This window comes from Phymastichus coffea, unplaced genomic scaffold, assembly GCF_024137745.1.
Source record: "Phymastichus coffea isolate CEN01 unplaced genomic scaffold, Cenicafe_Pcof_1.1 PCOF00044, whole genome shotgun sequence".
NCBI classification, from domain to species: domain Eukaryota; kingdom Metazoa; phylum Arthropoda; class Insecta; order Hymenoptera; family Eulophidae; genus Phymastichus; species Phymastichus coffea.
This window is the reverse complement of record NW_026706855.1, coordinates 1477467-1503270: the sequence shown is the minus strand read 5'-3', so window position 1 is coordinate 1503270 and position 25804 is coordinate 1477467. Positions and strand designations below refer to the sequence as shown.

At 36.4% G+C, this 25804-nt stretch overlaps 1 protein-coding gene across 9 annotated transcripts in view; it reads left to right on the top strand.

Annotated features, from left to right (window-relative positions):
• LOC131664590 (ras-related protein Rab-37) overlaps positions 1-24725 on the top strand; it is a 32907-nt gene extending 8182 nt beyond the window's left edge. Inside the window, exons 1-8 of one of the 9 annotated variants that reach the window (XM_058935811.1) lie at positions 8281-8887; positions 17442-17535; positions 18805-19241; positions 19840-19950; positions 20103-20211; positions 20841-20951; positions 22736-22877; positions 23469-24724. In XM_058935811.1, the coding sequence (XP_058791794.1) occupies positions 19044-19241; positions 19840-19950; positions 20103-20211; positions 20841-20951; positions 22736-22877; positions 23469-23604 (807 nt within the window). In that variant the 5' untranslated portion in view covers positions 8281-8887; positions 17442-17535; positions 18805-19043 and the 3' untranslated portion in view covers positions 23605-24724. The other 8 variants (XM_058935812.1, XM_058935813.1, XM_058935810.1 and 5 more) reach the window with 8 other exon arrangements.
• The last annotated feature ends 1079 nt before the right edge of the window (positions 24726-25804 follow it).

Sequence of the window (25804 nt, the reverse complement as noted above, 5' to 3'; positions counted from 1 at the left end):
GTACGTCATTCATCGATAGGATCACGTGTTGCGCAGGCGCGCAAGCAGAAAAGACCGATGTATCGACCGATCGATCATAGAGCTGCGACGGCCGCGTGCTCGACTTCGATCAATCACGAGTGAGAGGAGCGCCCGATAAAAAATTTACACCGACAAATCGAATTTCACTTCGCACGCGGCCGCATCGCACCTGTTACTCCGACTTGGGCTGAATCCCGTTAACAAGTTCCGACGACGAGAACACTCGAGCGTGTAATTATTTCACACCTTCCGTCCTTCCTTCCTTGTCGAGGCTTTCCTCCGCGATACAAAGGGGCACGTTCAATCATCCTTCCTCCTACCGACGCGAGGGCTTTTTATAGTTGAAAACGAGTTGACAAGCTAAATCTGAGCAGACGTTGGGGCTGTCAACGCTTCCACGCGTTGCTGGCGAGAAAAAAAAAGCAGAATTTTTCTCCGCTCTTCGTAAAATGAAAGAAAGCAAATAAGCCGAATAAAGTGCGAAGGAGAAGACGAAGAAACGAATCGCAAAACTAACGGCGGTCTTGAGCGGTATGTTGGAAGAGCGATAAATCAGCGGCACTGACGGTGGCTCAAGTGGGCTGCCGCCGTCTTCTTTTCTCTTTCGTAGTCTGCTCTTCTAAGCCGCTATTCTGCCATGTACTTACATACCAAATCCAAGTTTTCGCTTTCAAGATGTATAAATTATTGTTCACCGCGCGGAGCCGTGTGGGCTTTCTCCGCGGTTCGAGCTTGAAAAGCAAGACAGACAATATTGGAAATTCTGAAATGTAAAAATGGCAATCTACCCGCATCGACGTCGGGATAAGTAAACTGGCAATATCATTAATATAATTACTATCGCGATGGAAGTTTGAAACAAGTATAAATTTTAAATGAAGTTTCCAGCTTTAGGTAGAATATGATCCTAATTAAGATTCAAGGCATGCCCCTCAAGGTAACGCGCAAATGGAATTTCATAGAATTTGCGAATACATCACATTTGCGTGAAACACGAACACAACTCGATCGTGAAAGCGATTTTCAATAATTTAATACATCTAATTCGTTCCATTGTCGAAGTGTAAGATCGCGTGCAAGGTCATGTAATTAAATTAAACAAGTTCCCATTACGTTTCTCGTTTAACACTTTCACGGTATATTATGTTTGGTTAATTAAGACGAATCCAGCGTTTTTCTATTTGAAAAAGTCTAAACAAAGCAGGATTTAATGTACGATAATAATGATTATATACTGCCTTCAAAAATATTTTATTAAAGAACAGTGGGAGTTACGATACAAAATAATCATAGATTAAACTTTAATCAAATAATTTATATGCTTATATTATAAGTTGTGTAATTTTTAGACTCTTGAACATAGGTAATATTGTTAACAACTTTTTAACAAACTGTACATAACATAAGAATGAATATTGAAAAACTTGCATGCTGATAGATATCTAAGATTGGCATTTCTAGCTCGGTATTGTTAAGCATATATGTAGAAAAAACGATCATTGCTTTTACATAAGTTGTCGAATTATTGCTTTGATTTCACATAAATCATCAAATTCTTCAGATTCTTTTATAAATGTTTTATTTTCATTTGCACAAATGATAGCCTGTTCTTTCAAAAATTCACACCCATACTTTTCACTAAAAATAAGCATTTTAATTACATTTTTTTCGTTTAATGTGTCACATAAATACATTTCGCAAAACTGTCGCAGCAGTTTCACATCAAATTTATCTGCCAGAATAAGAATCTCAGATGCTATTTCATTTAGATCAACTATAGTTTTACAACCATAAATGCAATCAAGAAAGCCTTCAAAATTTTTTAAATTCACATCCTCATCTTTAGAAAAGTCAACAATTTTTTCTTTACTCTCTTTCATGTTTTTATGACTAAACATTGCTAAAAAGTAACTACTAGCTGCAGCTAATACGGCAGTATGAGCTTTAATTTTATTACCAGCTAGTATAAATTCTACGTCGCATAGATCTTTATTTTCAAATAGTTTCTTATAATTGCCAAAGTTCTTTATTTGGGCATAAGGTTTATTTACATTCATATCTTCTACAGCAATATAATTTATTATATTACATTTTGTAATATACTTTATTGAACCAGAAATAAGCAGCGTATGAGTTTCCGGGACTTTCCAATCTGCTCTAAAATTAAAAAAAATTGCTGGCAGTGTATTTAATGGTTTAGAACCAATAGATTGGTTTTCGAACCGAAGTTCATGTGTTTCATCTAAATTGTTATATGATATAACTACTTTTACATCAGCTTTCTTGAAATCACCGCCATTTTCTATAATTACTACAGAAAGGATCGAGTCATCGGTATTCAGAGAGATTGTGAAGACTGTTTCTTCCAATTTATATTTCGGTGACATTATTTCATTATTTAAATATTTAATTTGTTCCCAGTTTTTTATTGTCCATTCAAAAGTAGCTGTTCTCAACTCTAATATAGTGTCAATTTGTGTTTTGGATTGCATTTCAGAGTTTGAATCTATAAAAAATATATAAAATATGTACATTACAGAATATATCGTACATATTGTATAACATTTTAATAGTTACGGACAAAACAAAATTTAGTGTTCATAGACAAATGATTGTTTCGATATTATAAAATAATTCACAGAAATCAATTACAATGTTTAGAAAAAATGTTTGTAACTAAATAAAAAATTATATTATATAAAGTTGCACAATAATATAATTTCACAAACTATTTTATTATTCATTAGATGTTCCTAATATTTTTTATAACTTGTAACTTTCTAAAATAATTAATTTGACAAACAAATATTAACGTATTACCAATAAAATATTCTTCAATTTCATATTTCAAAGTACAGAACTTTTTATCCTTGAGCTCTATTGTTTGTGTACAAACATATTATTGAAGATCTAGTTTCGATCTATCATTATTTACAACGCTTGTATTAACACCATATTTTTGCAGTTGTTCGCACACTTCTAAGTGAATAGTCGGTGAAGTATTGGTCGTTACAGATTTTTCGAGTTTGATCATTAACTAAAAAGTCAATTATGAAAACTAATATCGTTGTGAATTGAATTGGAATAAGAATAGGTATTCCATTTCAAAATTCGTTATTTAAAAAAAAACTCTCTTCTGAAAAAAAAAGTGGTATTATAGATTGAAAAAGGGGATAGAAATAACGGTGCAAGCGAGAGCACAAGCCGAGAACGCGTGCAGTACGCCGGCGCGTGTCACCATGACGACGGTCGGCTGCTGCTTCTTTGGCGGGTTGCTGGTACTTCAGGTGGTGCGCGCGTCCGGGCTGGAATCGGCCCAGCTATACCTTGACTCTGCCAGTCAGTACAGTTGAGACCGCACGCGCGCTTCGCGGATTCAAAAAGAGAGCGCGGGTTTCGCGTTTCATTGGCTTCCAATTTAATTAATCTTCAGTTTAGTGCACAAGGTTGGTACGGTGAAAATTAGTGGTTTGAAATTGTGAACGTTGGATATTTTTACAGTATCAGCTTTTTTTATTATAATATGCTGATTATGTATTGGCTTGACTTTCAAATAAATGATAAGCAAATTAAAATATTGTGAAAGGTGATAAAGGGGTTTCCTTGAGTTTGTGTGGATTATTGAATCGACGAAGCGAATGCATTTTTAGTTTGTCTCAGATAAACTTTCGGCATTTTAGAAGGGATCGTTTACTGGCTTAATAAATTTGAAATTATGAAATGATTAAACACCGTATGTTACATTTATAACTATAACGTAGTTCCAGCATAGAAAACTAATCATATATTGCCAGAAAGAGATAAAATCAAATTTTCCATGATATCCAATTTAAAAACTATTTCGTTAGTATAAACCCATGGTTGTGACTCCGAGTTTCACTTTTTCCCTGTAGTTCAATTCGCAAGGACGGAAAATGAAATCTCATCGAATTATAAAAAGTGCGCGCTTTGATATCTCTTGCAGAAGGTAAAGTTGTAGCATAATTAGATTCCAATCGGATATGTATGGCTTATACTTTATCACTACAACACATTGTACCTTGAACATTCAATAATTTCCAATTTCCTCTGCAACTATTCTAAAATAATGATCGTTAAATTTTTTATCGACAAATAATTAACGGCTTAGTCTACTTCAACCATCTATATCTCCAAATCTAATTTCGTCAAACTTGTAAAATTTAATATTTTAGAAACGATTATGAACATACTGTGAAATTGAGAAATAAAGGTAAATTAAAAATATTTTGATTTAGAAATTTTACCATCCGATGAAAATTATTTGTTTTGGTTTACCAAATAGTTATATACTCAAAATGTTTGTAAATGAATTAGAACAAGCTTCTCATTAGGTCTACTATTTTACATAAATTCTCAAATAGTTTTAATGCTTTTACAACGTTAATATTGTTCTTCACATACATGATAGCTTTATCGTTCAAAATACTACAACGGTATTTATCGGACAGAAGGAAAATTTTTTCTGTTAATATTCCCACATTGAAAAAATTCACAATCGTTATATAACTGTTCTACATTAAATGTATTTATCAAAATGAGTAGTTCCATAACAATAGCTTCCATTTCAAAAAATATGTTTACAATCTTACATGTACTTGAGAAAATTACTGCCATTTTTTTTCGAGTAACATGTCGAGTCCATGTCTGTTCTCAAATTAACAGCTTTATTTTTACTTTCAATAAAATTTTCATTTTTAAATATTATTAAAAAGTATGAACTGATGGCAATTTAAAATATAACATGAGCTTGAAGATTTTTTGTTCCCACTAGGAAAGTTATGTCACATAAAACGTTATTTATATACATATTCAAATTACTGTAAACTTTTGTTAATTATATTACCGTTTCGTAGTTGAATTAATATGAAAAAATAGCATATTTTACACACAATAATTTATGTTTCATTCTCGAGATTATTATGTATTCTAAAAAGGGTATAATAGTATTTTTCATTAAATTTGTAATGCGTAGTTATTGTTATTCCATTTAAACGAAATGTTACCTTTAAAATATTTCTCTGTTTAAACATGCTTTGTTGTACATATACTTTCAAGCAATTACGAGTGGAACCTGCTTCAATGTGAAAGAAACACATATTATGTAATTTTGGCCATTTAAATTTTTCGAATCGGACTTCAATTTTTTACTGTCCAGTTATATTTAAACCTTTTGCTGTTTATCGATGAGTCGAATTTTATCAATATTTCTGATTTCGTATTTTATGTTAATAAATAACTTTTTTCCTGCGTTCGCCTGTAGCGTGTGATAAACGATAATGATTAACATTCGTCAAAACATTTTAATTTCTTAAAACTAAAGAAAACAATGTCTTTTGTATATATTGCAATATTAATTTGTGCGTTTAAAGAATATAGTATAATAAAAGTGAAATAGTCAGTTACTATAATTATCGAGGTTTTGAAAATTGTATTGATTTAATGACATTTTATTTTAATAGAACAAGCACATTTAATCGTATAAATCACATCCGCCATCTGTGCGCCGTTCAATACGAGAAGACCGCACATGGGCCGTATCCGCATCCTTCCGTGGCGGAGGTAAGTTGGCTTCTCGCGATCTTTTGTTGAATCTCCCGTCTTAAGATCAAACTAGCAATATCTAAGTCAAAGACGGAGAGATCAGGTAAATCTTCCTACAGTGCTCTTACGATCATGGTTAATCTTTGATAAATGGGAATCTCATCTGTTTGGGCACGCAAACAATTGTGCACAATTTTATTGTACACATAAACTATTGTGCACAGCATGGCGCAATTCTTACGCTACGTTCTTATGCACAATAATTTGCGTGTATAATAAAACCGTACAAAATTATCCGCATACCTCGATTGTCTAACTCATTTCTTGTTTCTTATATACAAATTCATATATATTTATTAATTAAATAGATTCCATGAATATTCTTTTTAACATTGTCACACAAACATTTTTTTTATTTTTTCGTTTTATTCTGAATTTGTCAAAGTTATTTTCATCACTAATAGAATGTTGAGAGTCGCATTTGTTTCCTAATTTTATATCGAAAATTCTTTATTACGAGCCTTTGATTCTGCTTTTGCATTTGGAACCTTAGTTCTGATTAAATTTTATCATTATTTGATAGAACTATTACAATTTTAAACTCTTTCGCAGCGGAAATTTGATTTTCTGTAACAAAAGAAATGTTAAAGCTTTTGAAATCCATGGTCAAAGCTTTCTCCTTACTTTTGTTATCGGATTTTGCGTAAAAACGTTTTCTAAATAAAAAGTAGTCGGCGCAATCAAAAGCAAAACGTGTATTATGGGACTGAACCTATTATTTCGCTTGAAATTTAGCCCAGCAGAGTCACCAGTAGGTCAATAGTAACATTTATAGGAAATTTGACTTAAGAATGAAAAAAAAACACTAAGCAACCTAGTAGCATAAAAATTGTTAAAAAGATAGTTTCGAGATAAGTCGAACACCCTGATTGATATTAGGATTACTAAAATATGGTAAAAATGAGGTAAAGATACTTAATTTATATATTATTATATGCATTTTCAGTTATACATATAGAACTTTATAATTTGTACTTTTATTTAATTTATTTTGTAATGTCTACCTCTGTCAAATAGATGCACTGTAGTTAAAGCAATAAATAAATAATAATAATAATATATTTGAACAGTATTATATATTAGCAGGTGTTTATTTTCGAGATTTAAAGCATAGAAACTCGTTTCAAGATTAAAATAAACAATTCAATATTTGCAGAAAAACGTTTGGATTTTTCAATAATCAATTGTATTTATAGAAAAAATTCAATTTACCATGCCGTAAAAAAATATTTCAAATAAATCACTATTTTACAACTTTCATAAAAAAATTATGGTTTATCGGATATTTGTAGAGTTTTTGACGCGTATCTTTCCTTCGTATACGTCAAAAACAAGATTTTATATATATATAAAAAAAAAAGAATCCTATATGAACGCATATTATATAAAAATCACGAGCTCGCATAATATAACCTTCCCCCTGCACATGTAATAACAGATCCAGACTGTTGTAGTCGAAAAGCCTCGGGTGTTTGCGTGCGAGGGGCTCGACGGAATAAATGAGATATGGAGAAGCTTTGATGAGCAGGCTGTGCTGCATCCAGAAATTGAAATATGAGAGAGATTGGTTCTTCGGCGAATTTAAATAATTCAATAAAAATAAATCTTCGTTAATCCTCGGTACACTCGGAATGTTTTCGTTCGTTTTGTGCGAATAAAGGGAGTGCTAGGTAGGTCGCTCTGCTGAAGTTGGGTAGATTTTCCCGGCCACTGATTTCGCCACAAGAGAAAATCCTCAGCCGCGCATCGCGAGAGCAACTGCGGGATGAAAAACTCGATGGCGCGGGCCAAGTCGGGCGTGCGATTGCGAAATTTTTCCGCCAGGCAGGAGACGCAGCACATCTCGGCTTCCGTGCGCAGTATTGTCGGGCCGGGGGGGGGGGGGGAGGATCCGCTGCGCGCTCCGAGCTCGGCTCGAAAATTTCATTTGGCGATGGTCTTGGCGAAAGAGGCTCTCTAATTGAATAACCTTGCTGTCAATCCCTCGCGGCTGGCGAAGGACGGGCAGAAGCGTAGCCTTCGGGGCAGAGCGAGTCTCTTCTTCCCCGTGCTTCTCCGCCCGGCGTGTCATCCGTCACTCGACAATGGGGAGTCTCGCTTCGGCTGGCACAATAGCCCCCTGTGCGCTGGCGATAATTCAAAATGTATCGAACGCGTTTCGGCGAGAGTGTGCAGGTTGCGTAGTGCGCGCGCACGCTTATTACGCGATGGTTTAAGCCTCTTAGCAGGCTGGCAAAGCGGGGGCTTACTTTGGCCGGCTCGCTGGATAAATAAACGCTGGCCTTGGCGTTTCAATGGCCAGTTAGCCGGGGCGCTCTTATTTTTTCTCCATTCAGGCGCGGATCGTTTTGTAAAGTGCCCTTCGGCCCGGCAGACATGTGGATCATATTCGAAAGGGGAATCGGATATATCGAGCGACCCGCCGAAAATGCACGCGCTACGTATGACTCCGGCGTCGCTCGCGAATGTCGCTCAACTCGGTGTATCGTGCGCGCCACTGTTATCAATGTTTTCAGCTGATACGGCACGCTTCCGTGATCGTTTCTCAAACATCGGCAGCCAGAGCAACGAGGGGAATTCCGTGCACCGGACTCGTTCGTAAATCAGTCCAACAGCGCAGTACCCAAGAGAGCGTAATGCGCGAACTAACTGCCCAAGCTCGGCGCGGAACAATGGGCAATAAAAGCGATAGCGCTCAATTTGATCGTCCGAATGCCCACCTTTGCGTTCTTTTCGCGGCGAGTAGGTGCAATCGCCTAGAACGGAAGCATGCGTGGACTGTGGGCCGGGCGCGAGTACGAGCGTCGCCGAGTTCGACTCGAGTATCGTCTCCCACTTCCGGCCTGCCGGGCTTATCGCGAGAACAGCTCCTGCCACTTTATCACGCGACTCGGTTCAGTTTCTTGTCGACTTTTTCTGCCAGCTTTTCGCGTCGGATCTTCCACTATTAGCCGCGGCCTACACGTACTGCCTGGAGTAATGTGCGATCGGACAAGTGCGTGATCTTTGCTCAGGTGCATAATTGATAATGGACACGTTTGCAATGCGCTCATCCCGAAAGAATTTTTTACGATATTTATTATAAGTATGTAGTTTACAACAAATTTATATAATCGAGATTCATTAGTGTTATTTAGTTTATAACAATATTTTGGGTGGTAACTGGGGCTGCAACAAGATCAATATAGATGCAACGAAAACCAGTTCAAAATACTTTTTTTACAACAAGTCCATCACTATATTGGTATGTTTACTTAAATTTTCAAACTCTTTTGGCAGATACTCTGCTGGTACTTATATAGAGTTCACAAGCTTCTATTAATTGTTTCACATCAAACTTATCTACTAAAACAAGCAGCTCAAAAGCAAAGTTACTCAGTTCATTGATACTTTTACAACCATACATAAAGTGAAGGAAGGCTTGGAAAATTTTGATAAGTTACGTCGCCATCATTTGTCTAATCGATGACTTAATTTTTATTTTCTACAAAATTGCCGTGTTTAAACATGGCTCGAAAATAAGAACTAGCCGTGGCAAGCGTAACTTTATGAGCTTTAATTTTCTGTTCTTTAATTGAAAATTAAATATCACACAATTCTTGATTTTTGTACAATTTATCATATTCGGTTAAAATGATAACTTCATTGGATTTATTACTAAAATTTGTTATAGTATATGTTAGTTCGAATATAAAAGTCAGACGATTTTAATCGTACTCTGTATATTGGACTGTGTAGTTATCACTATAATAAGAATATGACTTTTGATTGCAATTTAAACTGGAACCGTAATAAAGTTTCGTTTCTTTTTTTTCATTTGAAACAATGACATACATTTGATTTTGAATCCTTCAGTTCAGAACATTTTTCTAGAACGATAGAAATGACTGTTTTGCGACAGGTAAAGAAGCAGCGTTTATTAATTTCTGGTAATACGAATTTAGAAGACTTCAAATTTGTGATATACTTCAAAACCCCAAATTCTTCCATGGTCCATTCCAGACAAACTGTCTTTTTCGTCAACATTGTGTAAGCTGAAATCGTGTGTGGAATCCTTTGCTTCCACAGGTTTAGTAGAAATTTTACTATCTAGAATACCGTTATTTACGTTTACTAAGTACTATTTCATTATTGAAAATGAGCAGTATAATTTTCAATGATATTTATTATGATATCGTTACATAAGTATTAATGAATAACGAAACTTCTTTATCTACATGAAATAATCATTGAGTTTAGTTAGTATACTTATTCTGAAACCTATTGTAGATAACCTATGATAAATATTTTAAATTCTAAACCGTAATTATTACATTCCAAAACAGTTGTAACAACAAACATAAAAGCTTACGTAATAAGAAGAAAATAATATTATTTTAATTAATTAGAGTTTCACGTATTCATGTAAAAATGAACAATTATAATAAAGAACGCATCACATCAGTTATCTTGCATAAGTTATCAAAATCATCAGATTTTTTTACTACATCAATACGCGATTTTGCATAATCAATAGCATTTTTTTTTAATAACTCACAATTATATTTATCTGATAATATCAATATTTTCACAATATCTTCTTCAATAATATTTTTGCTTATGTAATTTTGACAACATAGAAATAAGTGCTTTACATCAAATTTATCAGCTAAAACAATAAGTTCATAAACTATATTACTCAGATCATCGATACTTTTACATTCATATATGTAGTCAATTAAACCTTGAAAATTGTCGACTGTAACATCGTCATCATTTGATAAATCTACCTTACGGTTAACATTTTCTATCATGTCTTTATTTTTGAACATGGCTAAAAAGTAAGCACTTGCCCCTGCAAGAATTACAGTATGAGCTTTTATTTTTTCGGCACCAATCAAGAATGTAATGTCGCATAATTCTTGGTTCTTTAATAATTTACCATAAATGTTAGGCATTAAATTTTCTAAACTCAGCATTACCGGTTCTTTAATTGTAAAATATTTTATTTTGCAACTAATCTTTCTCACGGTATATAAACTGTTTGTCGGCGATGGGATAAAATATGAATGATAAAAGTAGGACTTATGATTATATACTGATTCAATCCTATTACCGGTAACATATAAGAGCCTAAACATATTTTCATCCTTTAAAATATTATCGAAAATACGTAAAGAAATAGAGCAATTCTGAAATTCATTACATTTTTCCAAAACAACGTTATAAGTTTCTTCCTTATGTAATCGACCAGGATAATGAAACTCAAAAAAACAAGTTTTAGAGAGGTTTTTCACGGTGAATTCAGGCGATGTTAATTGTTCCAATTTGACTGCACTGTTTCTAGTTTCCCGCAGGTCCAGTGTCCAATCCAAACAAATTGTTTCTGTTGTTAAATTAGTGGATTGTTTGTACGTAGATAGCAAAGCCATATTTTGAGTATTATTTATTTAAATTTCCTGTAAACATTAGAGTAGATTGTTTAAGCATCAAAATTTTATGTTGCACCATAAACTAAAATACACGACAACCTGTTGGTTATGTAACGACAGAGAGCAGTAACGAAACTTTATTGTATTTGGAAATAATTGTATATCATCTATGCAAAGATATATACGACTTTAATATGAGAGCATTAAAACGGCGTCTGCAAGTTTTCTTTATTAAATTTGTCGTTATATCTGTGTTATATCACTCATTGAATTTAACATATTACAAAATTAACCGTTTTATTATATTTCTACTAAAAAAGTGAAGATATGATACTCATAACCTAATTGGCGGAAAAGTAGTCACATGGGTTACCATCATGTGGCAGTATGTTTGCATACGTGTATTGAAATTAGTGTATATAATATTATTAGCACGACAGCTCGTATGTTCAGCAAATTTGTGCTAATAAATATCTCTAATCTTTTTACATCTATTTTATATTCATTAGTTGAGTAAATAAAAAATAAGTAAAATGTTTTATAAGCATTAAATAAAGAATAATATCCACATTCACTCTACTGCGGAACCTTAAAATAATATGAGAAATAATTTTAATGCTCTTTAATTACTTTTATTCTTAGAACATATATCTTTATTGAATACCTCTGATATAAAGTTAGCTTCCAATAGATATCGGTAAAAAATAAGCAAATAATAAGCTGATAGATTACTTCATAAAATAAAATACTAACTTATTCTTATCTTGTCCAATAATTTATTCGAAAACATTAAACTTATGCATAGAAAAATAACCTCAAAATTATCACGAATGAATCGGTCAAAGGCAACAATTATGTTGCTGGAAGTGAAAATTTTTAAATATCGTTTGTGAAAAGTACTACTCTAAACGAGCTGAAACCCGAAACTGATTGCGAGTTTCAGTATTTTCGTTAATAAAAAAAAATTATGAAATTAATTTAGAAACAGAAGAAGGAGAAACGAACTTGGTACACTGCCCGTTATCTACAGCTTATTTAACATCAAATAAAGATAATAGATCTGCTACGGTATAAGGTTTGAAATAATAACTAAATCTACGATTATTAACGTAATTGTATTGGAGTTAGCGAAAAGTACTGCCCCAAACGAGCCGATATTGAAAGAAGAAACATCTGTTGATATATAAAGATATCCTTCAAAAAGTTCTATATTGTAGACAAATATGTTAAAAAACAAAGAAAATTGAATTATTCGCCACAGCTAACAGTACCGGGTATTTAGAAAAAAAGACGAAGTAGATATGAACTTAATACATTGCCCATTATTATGGTAAATTAGCTAACGTCTAATGATCTGCTGCGTTATTAGGTTAGAAATTATAATTAAATCTGTGAATATTAACGTAATTTAATTTTTATTGGGGAATTAATGTTGATGGATGTTAAACGTCTTAAAAATTACTAATATATGTATGCGGTGTATTTTATAATAGTTTTGATTTAATTCAAGCATGAAATTCAATACTAATACGAACGAGACATGAGCGCGCGAGCCGCGCTTGACGACACTAATGAATAAGAAAAAACTAAAAAATATTTACTATTATCGATTAAAAATGATCTTCTAATTTATTTTTGATGCGCTCGAAATAAATAAATTAATATTGTTTGCAAAGAAATTTATATAAGTTTCGATAGTCTGTCACCGTAGTGTTTATGTCAATTTTTATCGAATTATTCATGATATTGCGAAAAGCAGCAATAAATCAGTCAACTGCAATATTAGTTAACAGATACATGGTATATGTCGTGTGAAAGATTGGAAAAAGTTTTTATAATAATAAGCTATCTTATAGACGACTGTCTTCATCAACCGAAAGTCAGCACGTTGAACGGTTGATTGGTATATGACGTACATATCCAAGATGCAGAGTTAGTCGAGCGGTTGGCATTGCCGCGTCGCGCTCGAAAGGACGCCGGTTCGAGTCCCGATGACGGAAAATGGAAAAATTTTTTTCTGCAACGGATAAAACTCGACTCTCGCGCATTGATCGCACAATGATGAAAAAACTTGCGGGAGACCGACAATCTCATGGGAACGGCAATCGTTCTGATCGACGTTCCTTGTCGGTCCGTGAAATGGCACTGTCATAGTTACTCTGAGTGCGATCAATTTTTATAACTTGTAACCGTTCTCATTGGATATCTGGTCAGTTTCATTTCTCAATCGACTTGCAGCCGTAGTAAATGCCTGCTTTTAGATTGAAACTTTGGGAGAACGCACAGTTTTGGTTCTTTTAATGGTGCAAAACGATAAATACTTGTCTTTCATTAAATTTAATGAACACTAATTGCAGTTCATCGCGACGTCATTCCGTCAGATGTTTATTCAAATGAAAAGTGGCGATAAGTATTTCCCAGGCCAATCATAACATTGATTGCGCTCTATCAGATAGCCTCGGAATGCTTGGTACGTAACGGCAATAAGACGACGTACCGAGTCGCAATCGAGAGAGCGCAATCAATACATTAATTAGCGTGTTAATTAAGCGGTTAATCGAGCTGCACTATAACGCATGTGCTGACCATTCCTCAAATGGCCCTTCGCCTTCTGCGAGCAGCAGCCAAGACGCGCGGCCAATGAGCAGCTTTAATGACTCGACGTTCTGCCGTGCGCCTTTTGCTGCCAACTCTCGACGACCGCTTAGGAGGTTTTTCGCGATATTCCCTCGCGCCGTTCTGCCGCAGTCTCCCTCTCGTAAATCTCGCCAAATTATAGGGCTCCAATATGCTGAGCGATCGTACGGTAATTCGGCCATTCTTTTTTGCCGGCACATTGTGCAGCTTGTATTACAAAAGCAGCTTATGTGGAAACTTTCCCCTACTTAACTTTTATTTCTTCGTATATAATACTCCGCCGGACGCTGCGCTCACAACTTTTCTCTTTTCCTTTGTCGAGTGTCCGAGCTATAATTCGTTAACGTTATTAACGGTTTCCTTCGAAACCCATCAACTCGGACTACTTTCGATTAATTAATTTAATTACTACTAACGTACATTATACGATAAATGCTGATTACTCGGACGACGGATAATTGCTTAACGACGTAAAATATTCCAGCAGCTCGCAAAAAATAAAAGAAAGAAAACAAAAAAAGAATCAAGCTACTATTCCCTTTCGAGGCGCATTTCGCGCGACAGTGTAATTGCCTCTGCCTCGCCTTCGATTCGGATTAATCGTTCCAGTGGGATTTGAGCAGCAACGGCAGCGATGCTCTCCTGCATAATGATGGAAAAATCACACACGCACACGCACACACGCACGAATGCTCTTTGATAAGGGTAAAAAAACAACACACGACACCGAAAGGGATAAGAGGATGAGAAAAAAAAAAAAACGAAAAAAGCGAAACGACTCGAAAATGTACAGTCACGCTTTACTGGCTGCTCCTGCAAATGCACTCGTATCTGCGCGTTATTACTTTTGATCGTGTCCGTTCTAGCTATCCCGTGTTTCCCATGTTTTTACGTGCACGTGTGAACAATTTTTTATATAAATGCCGTTTCACTGTAAAAGCATAATTAAAAACATTCAATTTGTTAAAGCGATAGGACATAACAACTCACGACACATATGAAACTCATCGCTTTTCGACTTTTTGTTATCGATTTCTCGTTTTTTTTTTAAATTTTAATTTTTATCATATGCGCGCGTTGTCGGTCAACTATTCGCGTAATGCGCTACGACCCGAATGACTTCCTCAAACATACCGTGAAAATACAGTAACCATTACGTAAAATCGTAGCAATTAACTATGTTACTACTGTAGATATATAGGACGTGTTTTTCGAGATCTGGAAACATCCCGATTCCGATTAGACCGCACACTTATGCGGGCAATTAATGCGATTAGAAAGTCCATATTTTTTTCTGTTTCTCTCTCTTCTCTTGTTTCGTCAAAGAGACGTCGTCGTCGTTGTCGTCGTCGTCGTCGTCGTATAACCGGATGTCTTTATGTAAGGAGGACAAAAACCTGGCGAGTACATAAGGACGTTCAACTCGAGAAGCTCTTTGGCGCTAACAAGAGTCTCTGTGCGTAAGTCCACGGCCGATATGTTTATTTTGGTGCCGTTTCTTCCTTTCGCTCGGAGATGTTACGTAATAGCGCTTTGGCTTAGTTACGCCGGGAGAGTGACTCTTTTAGCTGCTGCTGCTGCAGAGCAGAAGCTCGGCGAAGGGAATGTGTGCATGCGTTTGACTCAAACGTCCATGCTTGACAACAAGAACAGCTTGTATTAGAGTAGCCGAGTAGTGCGTGGATCCTACGATAGATTTCGTTGGCTCGAGGGCACGGCTCCGAAAAAGCTCGCAGTGCACGCGCAAAATGTGAAATAAGAGCGCATAGTGCTTCCGAGAAAGCGCCGCGATCAAGCGCAATCGTAGCCGCGAGCGGCCGCCTAATAAATCCACGTTAAAGTTTTTTTCCCTCTCGCGTCTCTCCCAGAGAGGCTAAGGCCGACCGACCGAATCGAGAGTCGTTGCCAACGCGACGAATACTTTATAGCCGTGCTCGCACACGAGAGAAAGAGAGAGAGAGAGAGAGAGAGAGAGAGACGCTCCACACGGACGCGGCGGTTGTCTCTAGTTAGACGGTCAGCGCGTACAAAGGCGCGAGCGAGCAGCTACAGATCACGTGACAAGATGGTGTCAGTGCCCCGCGCGCGACCGAGAGAATGGAAATGTTGCCGTGGGTCCCCGTGTCGTCGAGTTTGGGGCGCCACTAGTCGGGTACGCGAGCGCGAAAGACCGCTCCCACCAAAAGCCGAGCAAGCGCTTTCTTCTTGCCGAGAACGTGGGTGGGCCTCCGGTCCGAGAGTGGGCAGGCTGAGAGACTCTTGCCAGAAGGGACCGTATTCTCGCGAGAGCGAGACGCGCCGCTTTTTCGAGATGGGACGAGGATTGGAGCGCGTGCACTCTAGACGACAGCGACTGGGTTGGCTTGCTATTTTTCTTGTCTTTTTTTTTCTCTCGATGGCACTCACGAGGCTATCGTAATTTCTCATTGTTGCGTGCCTTTATTTGCTGTATATTATTAACCTTGTTCCGATTTACTACTTGTCGCACAACTTTCCAGCATTTAAACAGTAGCATCCCCACGTAAATGATCGAATTGCACGAGGCAGTCTGTTACATCTGTAAGTGCCTGTTGGGCGTACAAATCTTATTATTACACACTCGTCTTAAGCACATTGTCAGATTTACGTCAAAATCGAAATCATCCGAAGAACACAAATGTTACGAGTCCGATGACATCGTTTTCAATCTTTCCGCCTGAAGCTTATCTATCTACAGATCGATGTAAATCCAACTAATTTTCACGAAGGATTTTGAAACAATAATGGGGTTCATCAACATTCGGTATTACTTTTCTTTGACGACGGAGAAACTGTAGAATTAGTAAACATCCACACGCGTGCGTGAGTTTCATATGTAGAATCGTATTATACACTTCAATAATTAACCAACAGCTTCTAAACGTGTGAAATAACGAAAAGAAGGAATTAATGATAAAGCCATTTAATTAGCGGTAGATTCACGCTAATATTACGATAAAAACCACATACGAAGCGCTAACTATAGACATCAAATCCATGTGGATTTAACAAGCAGTGTATTCGAATTTCAAATTTAACATGAAACTCGATGTACCAGTTTCCACACGCATACACGTATTACCTGCATTAGACGTTACTTCCTATGAATTAATAGTTTTACCTTGCTATTGCCGCTGGTCAAGGGTAACTTTACTGACAGTGTGTCCGATTGAGTAACATGAGCCACGAGCGCTTTTTGTCTGCGAGTTAATGTGGCGGTACCATCGATTTTTCATCGCACGTCTCATACTAATTTCACCTCCTTTCAAAATCCATATAAATACATGCAATTTTACGTTCATAAATAACTTTTATAGAAATCATAAGCTTTCAAAACAATTGTAATACATAAATTAACTTGTAGAAAAAGCTTACGATTTACTTTACTCGTTTGTCAAGTAACACAATTATTTAAATCTTTCATTCGTTTGAGCAAAATATAACTTTATAGAGCTTACATTTCATACGCAGAGGAGTAAGATTGACGTGATTAGATGAACGTGAAGATTATTTATTATTATACTCGGTGTACCATATGAATTTCACCAATAGAATAGTAGAATTGCAATAATTCGTTAATGTCAGCGATTTTGTATGATTCTTTCAATTTGTCTGATGCTTTTACATATGCAACATTTTTTAGTATAACGTAAAGCTTTTGCATATTATTTACAATAATTATCGGATAAAACGAAAGTGTCTACATTTTTCAACACACATTGAGTTTTTCAGCTCAACCGACAAGTTCAGATATACAATGCCGCTTACATCATTAATACTTTTATCCTCCTGAATACATTCAAGAACACCTCGGAAATTTTACGAAGTTACGTATATATCATTTATAAAATTATTAATAACGCGTTTTTGAGTTTCTAATATATTCATGTAATAATGCAAGTTCGTTATTGGTTGAAAATAATTGATCGATGAACGAAAAATTTTTTAATCATATGACAAGATAACCGTTGTTCTCGTTACAAATGGTTTGTTCACGGTAAACATTAGGCGCATTAGGTTAATCTATATATTTTAACTTTTTATTAAAATGCAAAACTTCATACATTGATTATAAAGTTTTTAAATAACGAACAACGAAATAGCGTCATAAACAACTAAACTCAGTAAAAGTTATACGATAAATTCTAGTATTTTAAAATCTGCCGACTCGAGGTTCTTCAATAAAGAGCTTATTTTCAAGTGTTCTATTCTCTTAAAACAAACTTTTTCCATTTTCAAAGTTTTCATTTTTAATTGTGGAGTCATATATATTTAAAAAACTCGAAATGAATTATTACTTTTAAGGAGGGAAACATTAATTTAATACTCGAGTCAAATTCCGCTTTAAGAGTTGGAACTTAATGTAACTGTTTAAAATGTAATCATGCTAAACAAATCTTTTCGATAGACTCGACTTTACGCACGCTCGAGAAATCGAGCATATTCAAAATCTTGTTCCACACGCGTCGCTATCGAAAATAGTTAGATACATGCGCGAAAGAGTGACTTCAGTCTTGTGCCGCCTCTTCGTCTTCTGTGCCGAGCGCAAGTGTCCATACGAGGCTGAAATTACTTTCTCATACTAGTATCGAAATGGAATATTTCGACACCCCGTGCGCGAAGTCACGATTCACGCAGGAAAGCGAGCGTACGTCAAATCTCGTCTCGTATATGTTGTATTAAAATAGAACATTACGATTTTTTTACCATATTTTTCGATACGACGCGTGGAAAGTAAGATTTTCAATGCTCGTTTTTCGCCAAGCGTGCGGAAAAGACGTACTTTGCACACAGAGTGTCGAATAGTCAAGTTAGATATATGTGCGAGAAAGTGACCAAACCCTCGCTTCGCAAATGACTGTCTCGCTTTAAACCCATTCTCAAGCTAATCCCAGGTAAGCCAAGTAAAGCCAATACATCATTTGAAACGATATTTTGAAAGAAGTTTGTAAGTTGTTAAGAAAACAAAAAAACCGTTAAAACAAAAATTGTGGGGGCTCCATCATAAAACATTACGCTCCTGCAGCACAGCAAAGTGCTTCTCGCTTGGTGCAACGATTATACGTCCTTTTCCTCTCTCTCTTTTACCGAGCAGCAGCAGCAGCGACGGCGGCGGCGGCAGTGGCAGCAGCAGCGGCAGCAACGAGCGTCAGCAGAACGAACGAGGTTGACTGACCTCTTGTCTGCTGGCGATTGCGTTGTGCTTGCTAGACCCTGTCGTGTCTGCCGAGGCACAAGGCACCAGCAGCAGTCCGCAGAAATCCGCGAATCTCGCCGACCAAGGAGTGGTCGAGAAGAAGAAGAGCAAATTGGTGCTCCGACGATCAGGCTTTCATGAGCACGCAAGAGGTACGCGCCGCTCAGAAGCAGGGGCCCGGGCAGCGACGCTTCGATTGGCTCCCCACCACCAGCAATGGAAAGGCCCCTGGGGCCGCTCAACCCCACCACCAGCCGGCGCGCCGCCAGTCCTCGAACGACAGCGTTTGCTCGCAACGTTCGGCCACACCCGAACACTACGACCTTCACTGCAAGGTGCTTCACTCGATTCACGCGTCGATCGCGCCTTTCTTTCTCTCTTGAGTTCTCTCGTTGCAATTGCCCAAGGCCTGCATTTTAAAATGTGCAAGCGGCGCTTACAATCGAGAATGTTTTTTACTCTATCTACGGATTTATTAACGATGGTCTTTGCGAGCGTAGTGCATCTTCGTCCCGGTCGTTAAAAACTCCATTTCCGCGCGAGAAAATTTGATAAATTGGTAGCGAAGGGAAAACTACATTCGATAAATACGAGCGCGCATGAAAAACCTCGGGTGCGTGTGCACTACAAGAAAGCGTTTCGGATGCAGAAAAATCATCGAAGCGGAACTGAACAAACTCTGTCGTGTTTTTATATTCGCAGCCGACACGGATACATATTCCCCAGTAGAGATGCGGCGCGGCGCCAATCAATACGAGCAGCTTCGTTAGCTAAGCGTTTACATACGGCACTTTAAGAACCAACTTTTTGTCGTGGGTTTCAAGCCAAGCATCAGCAAAATATATCCATTTCACGAAGACCGTCGTTCAAAAGTCCAATAAATAACGCAGGATAAATGCTTAATCATAAACAACTGACGTACGTTATGTATAGGTGATGCTGTTGGGAGATAGCGGAGTGGGAAAGACCTGCATTCTCACGAGATTTCGCGATGGCCAATTTCTCTCCGGCAACTATATTTCAACTGTCGGCATTGACTTTAGGGTGACGTTTCACGTTATTTCCATGCATTTTCAACAAGCAACTTGTCAAATCCATATTATCCGTAATGAAATACCAAATAACACACGCCGCAACGCACACTGATACATGCCTTGCCACTGAATTATCAACTAAATTGAAGCTCTCTTTTGCAGAATAAAATGGTCACCGTGGACGACTCTCAAGTGAAGCTTCAGATCTGGGACACTGCCGGCCAGGAGAGGTTCCGAAGCGTAACGCACGCTTACTACCGTGACGCGCATGGTAACACATGCTTTTAGCTCCCGCAATCATAACCATTTTCTATGATCCCACATCTCGTTATTCTGCTTGCCCAAACCCCCCGAGAAATGGCTAATCTCATCGCGAGCCAACCTCAACTGCAAAATCTTTCACGAGCTTCTCAAGTGGCATCCTTGTCTACGCGGAGCGTTGACGAGCGGTTCGTATGACAAATAAATGTTCGTCCAAGTGACTTTGTTCCGCGGTGTACTTTCGCGTCATCGAACGGGCAATTCCTTAGTCTCTCTCTCTCTCACGCGCGCGTGTCTCGAATAACTTTATTGCCGAGTTGTGCCGCGCGAATCGCAGCGGATTAGGGGAAGTTTAAGCGAAATTCCTGCTGCAAAGTTTGCCCGTCGTCACAAGAATTATTTGACGACGCGCGATTCTTGCACCAATACCGTCAAGGTCACCGCACGTAATTACCGTAGCTCGCACACGAGCCAATTCATAACTCGTCGATTGGCGCGGAGAGCCTTGGCTCATTTCGAAGGCAAGGAGACGCTGCTGCTTTTTCATCGGCTGGCTCGTGCATAATCGATGAGCTCGGGGGCTTATCTCCCCCCCCCCCGTATTCATAGCCCCCCCTCTCGTTACTCTTTGTTTCGCAGCACTACTACTTCTCTACGACGTGACGAACAAGCAGAGCTACGATAACATCAGAGCCTGGCTCGGCGAGATCCGAGAATACGCTCAAGACGACGTGGTCATTATGCTACTGGGTAAGCGTCAACGCTCCATACAACCGCCGCCGCTGCGATAAAAATACACCTGCACACAAGAGCACTCGAGCAGGCACGAGCTTGCACAGCCCGCCGGCGCATGATGCGTCTCGAGAGTAATAGGACGAGTTATTATCGGGATCTCATTGGGAGGGGGGGTACTGCGGCCGCTGCCGCGCGGGGATAAATCAGGCGTATCCTATTGACACGGCGACGCGTGGGTGTGAAAATGTACCGAGGGGAAAAAACGATTGATTAGTTGTCCATTGTATATACGCGCCAGTTCTTACGGCTTCTTAATTGAATGCAACAAGCTACTGTCACATATCGAGCCTTTGTACTGCTGGCTGGCATGCGCGGTACGAGCTCCCGCGTGCCAATGCAAATCAGTGCGTAGGTGTGCTCTAGATCGTTTTAACTATTATGCTCGTGGACGTTTGAGTAGAGTGATTTCTCATCCACGCATCCGAGACGAAAAGAAAAAAATAGGTTGTAGAATAAATTTGAATGGACATGTGACGGTACAACAACGTTCATTATGTTGCTCTCACTTTGTAATTCTATTTTCCGGTTTCTAACCTCCAAATCGCACCTTTGGCGTTCGTGTCCGGCTTTCGTATGAGAAAACACTGTCCCTAGCTGATGCAAAGAGGCTTTAATGAAACTCGTGGCGTAAACTTCACGTTTCATCACAAAAATCATTGCGCATGCGATAGGACATTTATTATTTAATGCTTAAAATAAGAATTTATGTATGGCCCTTAAAGAGCTCAAGCAAATCATTCTGATTTGGCAATCGTAAATTCTGGAAAGATGAATTTTTCTCGAGAGTATTTTACATTTCGTTCGAATACTTGAACTAAAATGAATAGTTAATGAACGTTATTTTAAAAGGCTACACGTTCAAATGTATAGTGCTGTGCTCAAAAGATTCCATTAATATTTAAAAGTCGTATCCGATGCATTTGGTTAAAAAAATTACCCCAGCTTCGTGTCCTAATAAAAAGATAGACATATAATTAATTGTCTCAGGGACATTTTCAACGACTTGAAATTTTTCGACTTTTGAGACTGTTGATAAACCATAGTCATTTATTAAAATATTTACATATAAACATTTAATGCCGACTTCGTTATTCGATATCTATTTCTTTGTTATTCGAGATAATTTACTGCCACATGGATCAAATCTTAATCAATCCATGTTTCTACTCTCAAAAAATTAATTTATCTTTTGACATTTTCTTTTTCCTTTCCATTTTTAAATTGAAATTTTTTTAGCGGTCGAATTCATATAGCATGAATTAATTTGCAAAACGGAGACACGTGAAAACTTTAGAAAATTTGTATGTTAAAATAAATTACGGCATATTATCAAGTAGTTCGCTTTCGACTGTTTTATTTACAAATTTTATCAGACATTCAAGCCTAATATTGGATACGAATTAATAAATTAATTTATTTTGAGAATATTATATCCAAGAATTGATAAATTGTTATTTTAGGCTGAAATGGAGGACACGACTATGAAATTTCATTTGGAACTATCGCTATAAAAAAGACACTTCAAAGAATTGTTCACTCCGGTCAGAACTGCGCGTGCGTCCTAAATTCTAATATATTCTGAAACCATAAAGTGACTTTCTATTAGCCGTTGAAAATCGTACATTCATGCTACTGAAACATCGTAAAAAGCTTACATGAAAAGTTGAACGAGATTTCCCGTTTCGATAATATATTTTTGCAAGAAATTAAAGGAGCTAATAGTAAATTGTCAATTGCAGGAAACAAATGTGACTGCAGCTCGGAACGGGTGGTAAGAAAAGAAGAAGGCCAGCGATTGTCGAACGAGTACAAGGTGCCCTTTATGGAAACCTCAGCCAAGACCGGCCTCAACGTCGAATTAGCTTTTCAAGCAGTCGCCCGGTGAGCGCGCGCTTTTGTTATTTAGTCTCGACAGCAACTAGGACTCCGGTCAAGAATGCCTTATCGCTCAGGCGGTTATACACACTCGCAATCCCCGCAGCACGTCACTTATCGTTGAGACGCACTTACGACGACCGTCATAAGCGCACGCTTCGGGCTTCTCGTTCACGGCAGAGTTATGACTATTCAAGTGGAAAAATATTAGCATTGCCAGCGGTTTTGAACTAACAATAGCGTTGAGCAATTCACTAATGAAATCAATACGAATCGAAGTAGTTTTTCCATTTACCGAGTAAAAATTATCGCTTTGACAATAAGTTTAGAAGGCTCTACGTAATAGTATAGTTATTGGGTTATTGTTAAAGTTATCATTTTTTCAGTAAAAATGTGTTTGACAAATACAATAAGCCAGCTTAAAATACACGCTCGCAACGTGATTTTAAAAACTATTTCTTATCAACCGAAGAGAATTTTCACATTGTTGAAAAGGTGCACAACTTCAAACGATATTCAAATACTGAAACTGACTCTTCGCTATTTAAAAAATTAAAATATTAAAGAGGAAAAATTGATCGCTATTTTCGATTTTAGGGAGCTGAAAGCAAAGTCAAATAAGGAAATCAATCCAGACGAGGAAAGATTTAACGTGCTAGACTACCTGGAACAGCATCAGTCACCTCAACAACGAGACTCCTCATGTTTCCATACCAATTGCCTAACGACCTGAGCAGTCGCTTGGAAGTGTCTCGGCGCCGCGGATTCGTGCATAAGCGTCTCTGCGATTGGAACGAAGGAAACGAGGGGACCGGAAACGTGATTATAACTCGCGCGAACGCTGTTGATATCGCTTCAATTTTAAAAATTAAAGCAATGAAACAAGCACATACTTTACTTGAAAAGGCCTTAGGAATAATATATGATACTACGTTCGCTGGCGAAAAACTACATGTCTATGCTTTTATCAAACGATGATATATGGAAGAAAAAAAAAAAAAAAAGAAAAAAAAAGAAACAAAAGAAGCTTTAATTATGTATTTTGTCTTGTACAAGGTGTTTAAAATAAGAAGTTCTAAATAAATTACTTCAGAAGACCACAGTACAGATATACAATATATAACAATAATATATACCTATATATATATTTAAATAGCTATGAGTTTGTTATATAAAAAATAATATAGGCTTAACTGATTTAAATAAGAAAACAAATCTAGCAAAATGAACATTGATGTCGATGAGAGAACACTGATATATCCTCAAAAATTTGTTTGTTTATTAAAAATATTATCATGTCTACTTTACATTTCATTTGAATAAGCATTCAAATCAATTCATATGAATTTATGAGTAAATAGATAATTATTCTAGACTAGTATGAGATGAGTAATGTACATTAATAGCACTATCTTTTCAGAGAAAGAATTCAATGATTTGCGAGTAATCAAGTAAAGATAATACTATTAGATACAGAATATATATTGCACGTACAATTCAAAGGACCCCTCCAATCAATGCCACACAAAAATCATTGCAAAAATAATGTTGATGTACTAATGTATAAAGCCAATAATGGCAAAAAGAACCAATGCATGAAAATATATACAGCTACCTAATTTTAATTAAATTCTTCAAATTTAATAATTTGTTATTTTACATTTTTGGCCAACTTTCAGTATAAACATCAATGACTTTCAATTTAAATTTAATTTTAATTTTTTATATATTTTTAAAACTTTAATAAGAGTAATTGTTATACTTTTTGAATAATAACTAAAAATACTGACGATTTATTGTACAGCATTAGGTCAATTTTTGTTAGATACGTTTAGACATACAATTTAAGATTCAACAAAACTTTTTTGCTTTTAATTGAAATTTCTTTATATTTAGATATGTAGGAATATTCAATAAATTTGTTAAATATTGTCTACATATAAATCCTATTTATAAATTATTTTGTTCCACTTTCGACTATTGTACTTTTATATACTAAATTCATATACTAAATGATTTATTGTGATAATTTGTTATACATTTTTCAATTTATAAATTTTTTGAATATTGTCAAGAACTGTAGTTAATATTCAAAAGATTAAATTAACTTTTTATTGTGTTTTGGCATGTTATTATTATTTTTATACAAATGGAATCGGTCGGACAGATAACTAAAACTTATTTATGGATATTGAAATGATCAACCAATATCATAAAAATTAACACAAATAAATTTTTAATTATTTTATACTTATTAGCTAAAACTTCTAAGAATTATAACCAATAAAAAAAAGCTTATTTGATATTGAATATTTATAAAAAAGATTATGTAAAGAAATAGAGAAACTTACCAATGCTTTACGTTTTATATGACTGCACACAATTATCAGCCCAGAATCGAATTGACTAAGAAACAACTGATCCAATAGAAAAAGAAATTAATGTTAAGTATTAATTGTTAATATATAAAATCCTATACAAATTAAAAAAAAAGCTCACCACTACCGTGATATAGTTTTTGCTTCAAGGTTGATCTTGGTTTGAAAATTTTGTATGGGTGTCTTAAAAATCACCAGCGTCAGAGACAATGGCACACTCAAACTGTAACCAACTGAAATGGAAAAATTTTTCAGATTGAAACTTAGCAATAACATCAATGCGATACGAAGTATCAGTTTTCATAATACATCTTGACTTTATCAGTGAAATTTAACACCGGATTGGAAACTATTTTAGAATTTACATTTTTGTAATAAAACAATTTATTTACATTTTATATCTAACACGACATAATTTTTTGCAATTTCCATTGATTATCTTTGAAGATAAATAAAAAAAATTTGATTTCAAGAACGATCATGTTTCGCGGCTCTTAGACAAAAAATATTTGATATTGTAATAAAAAACTATTGTTAAACAAATGAAAACATTCT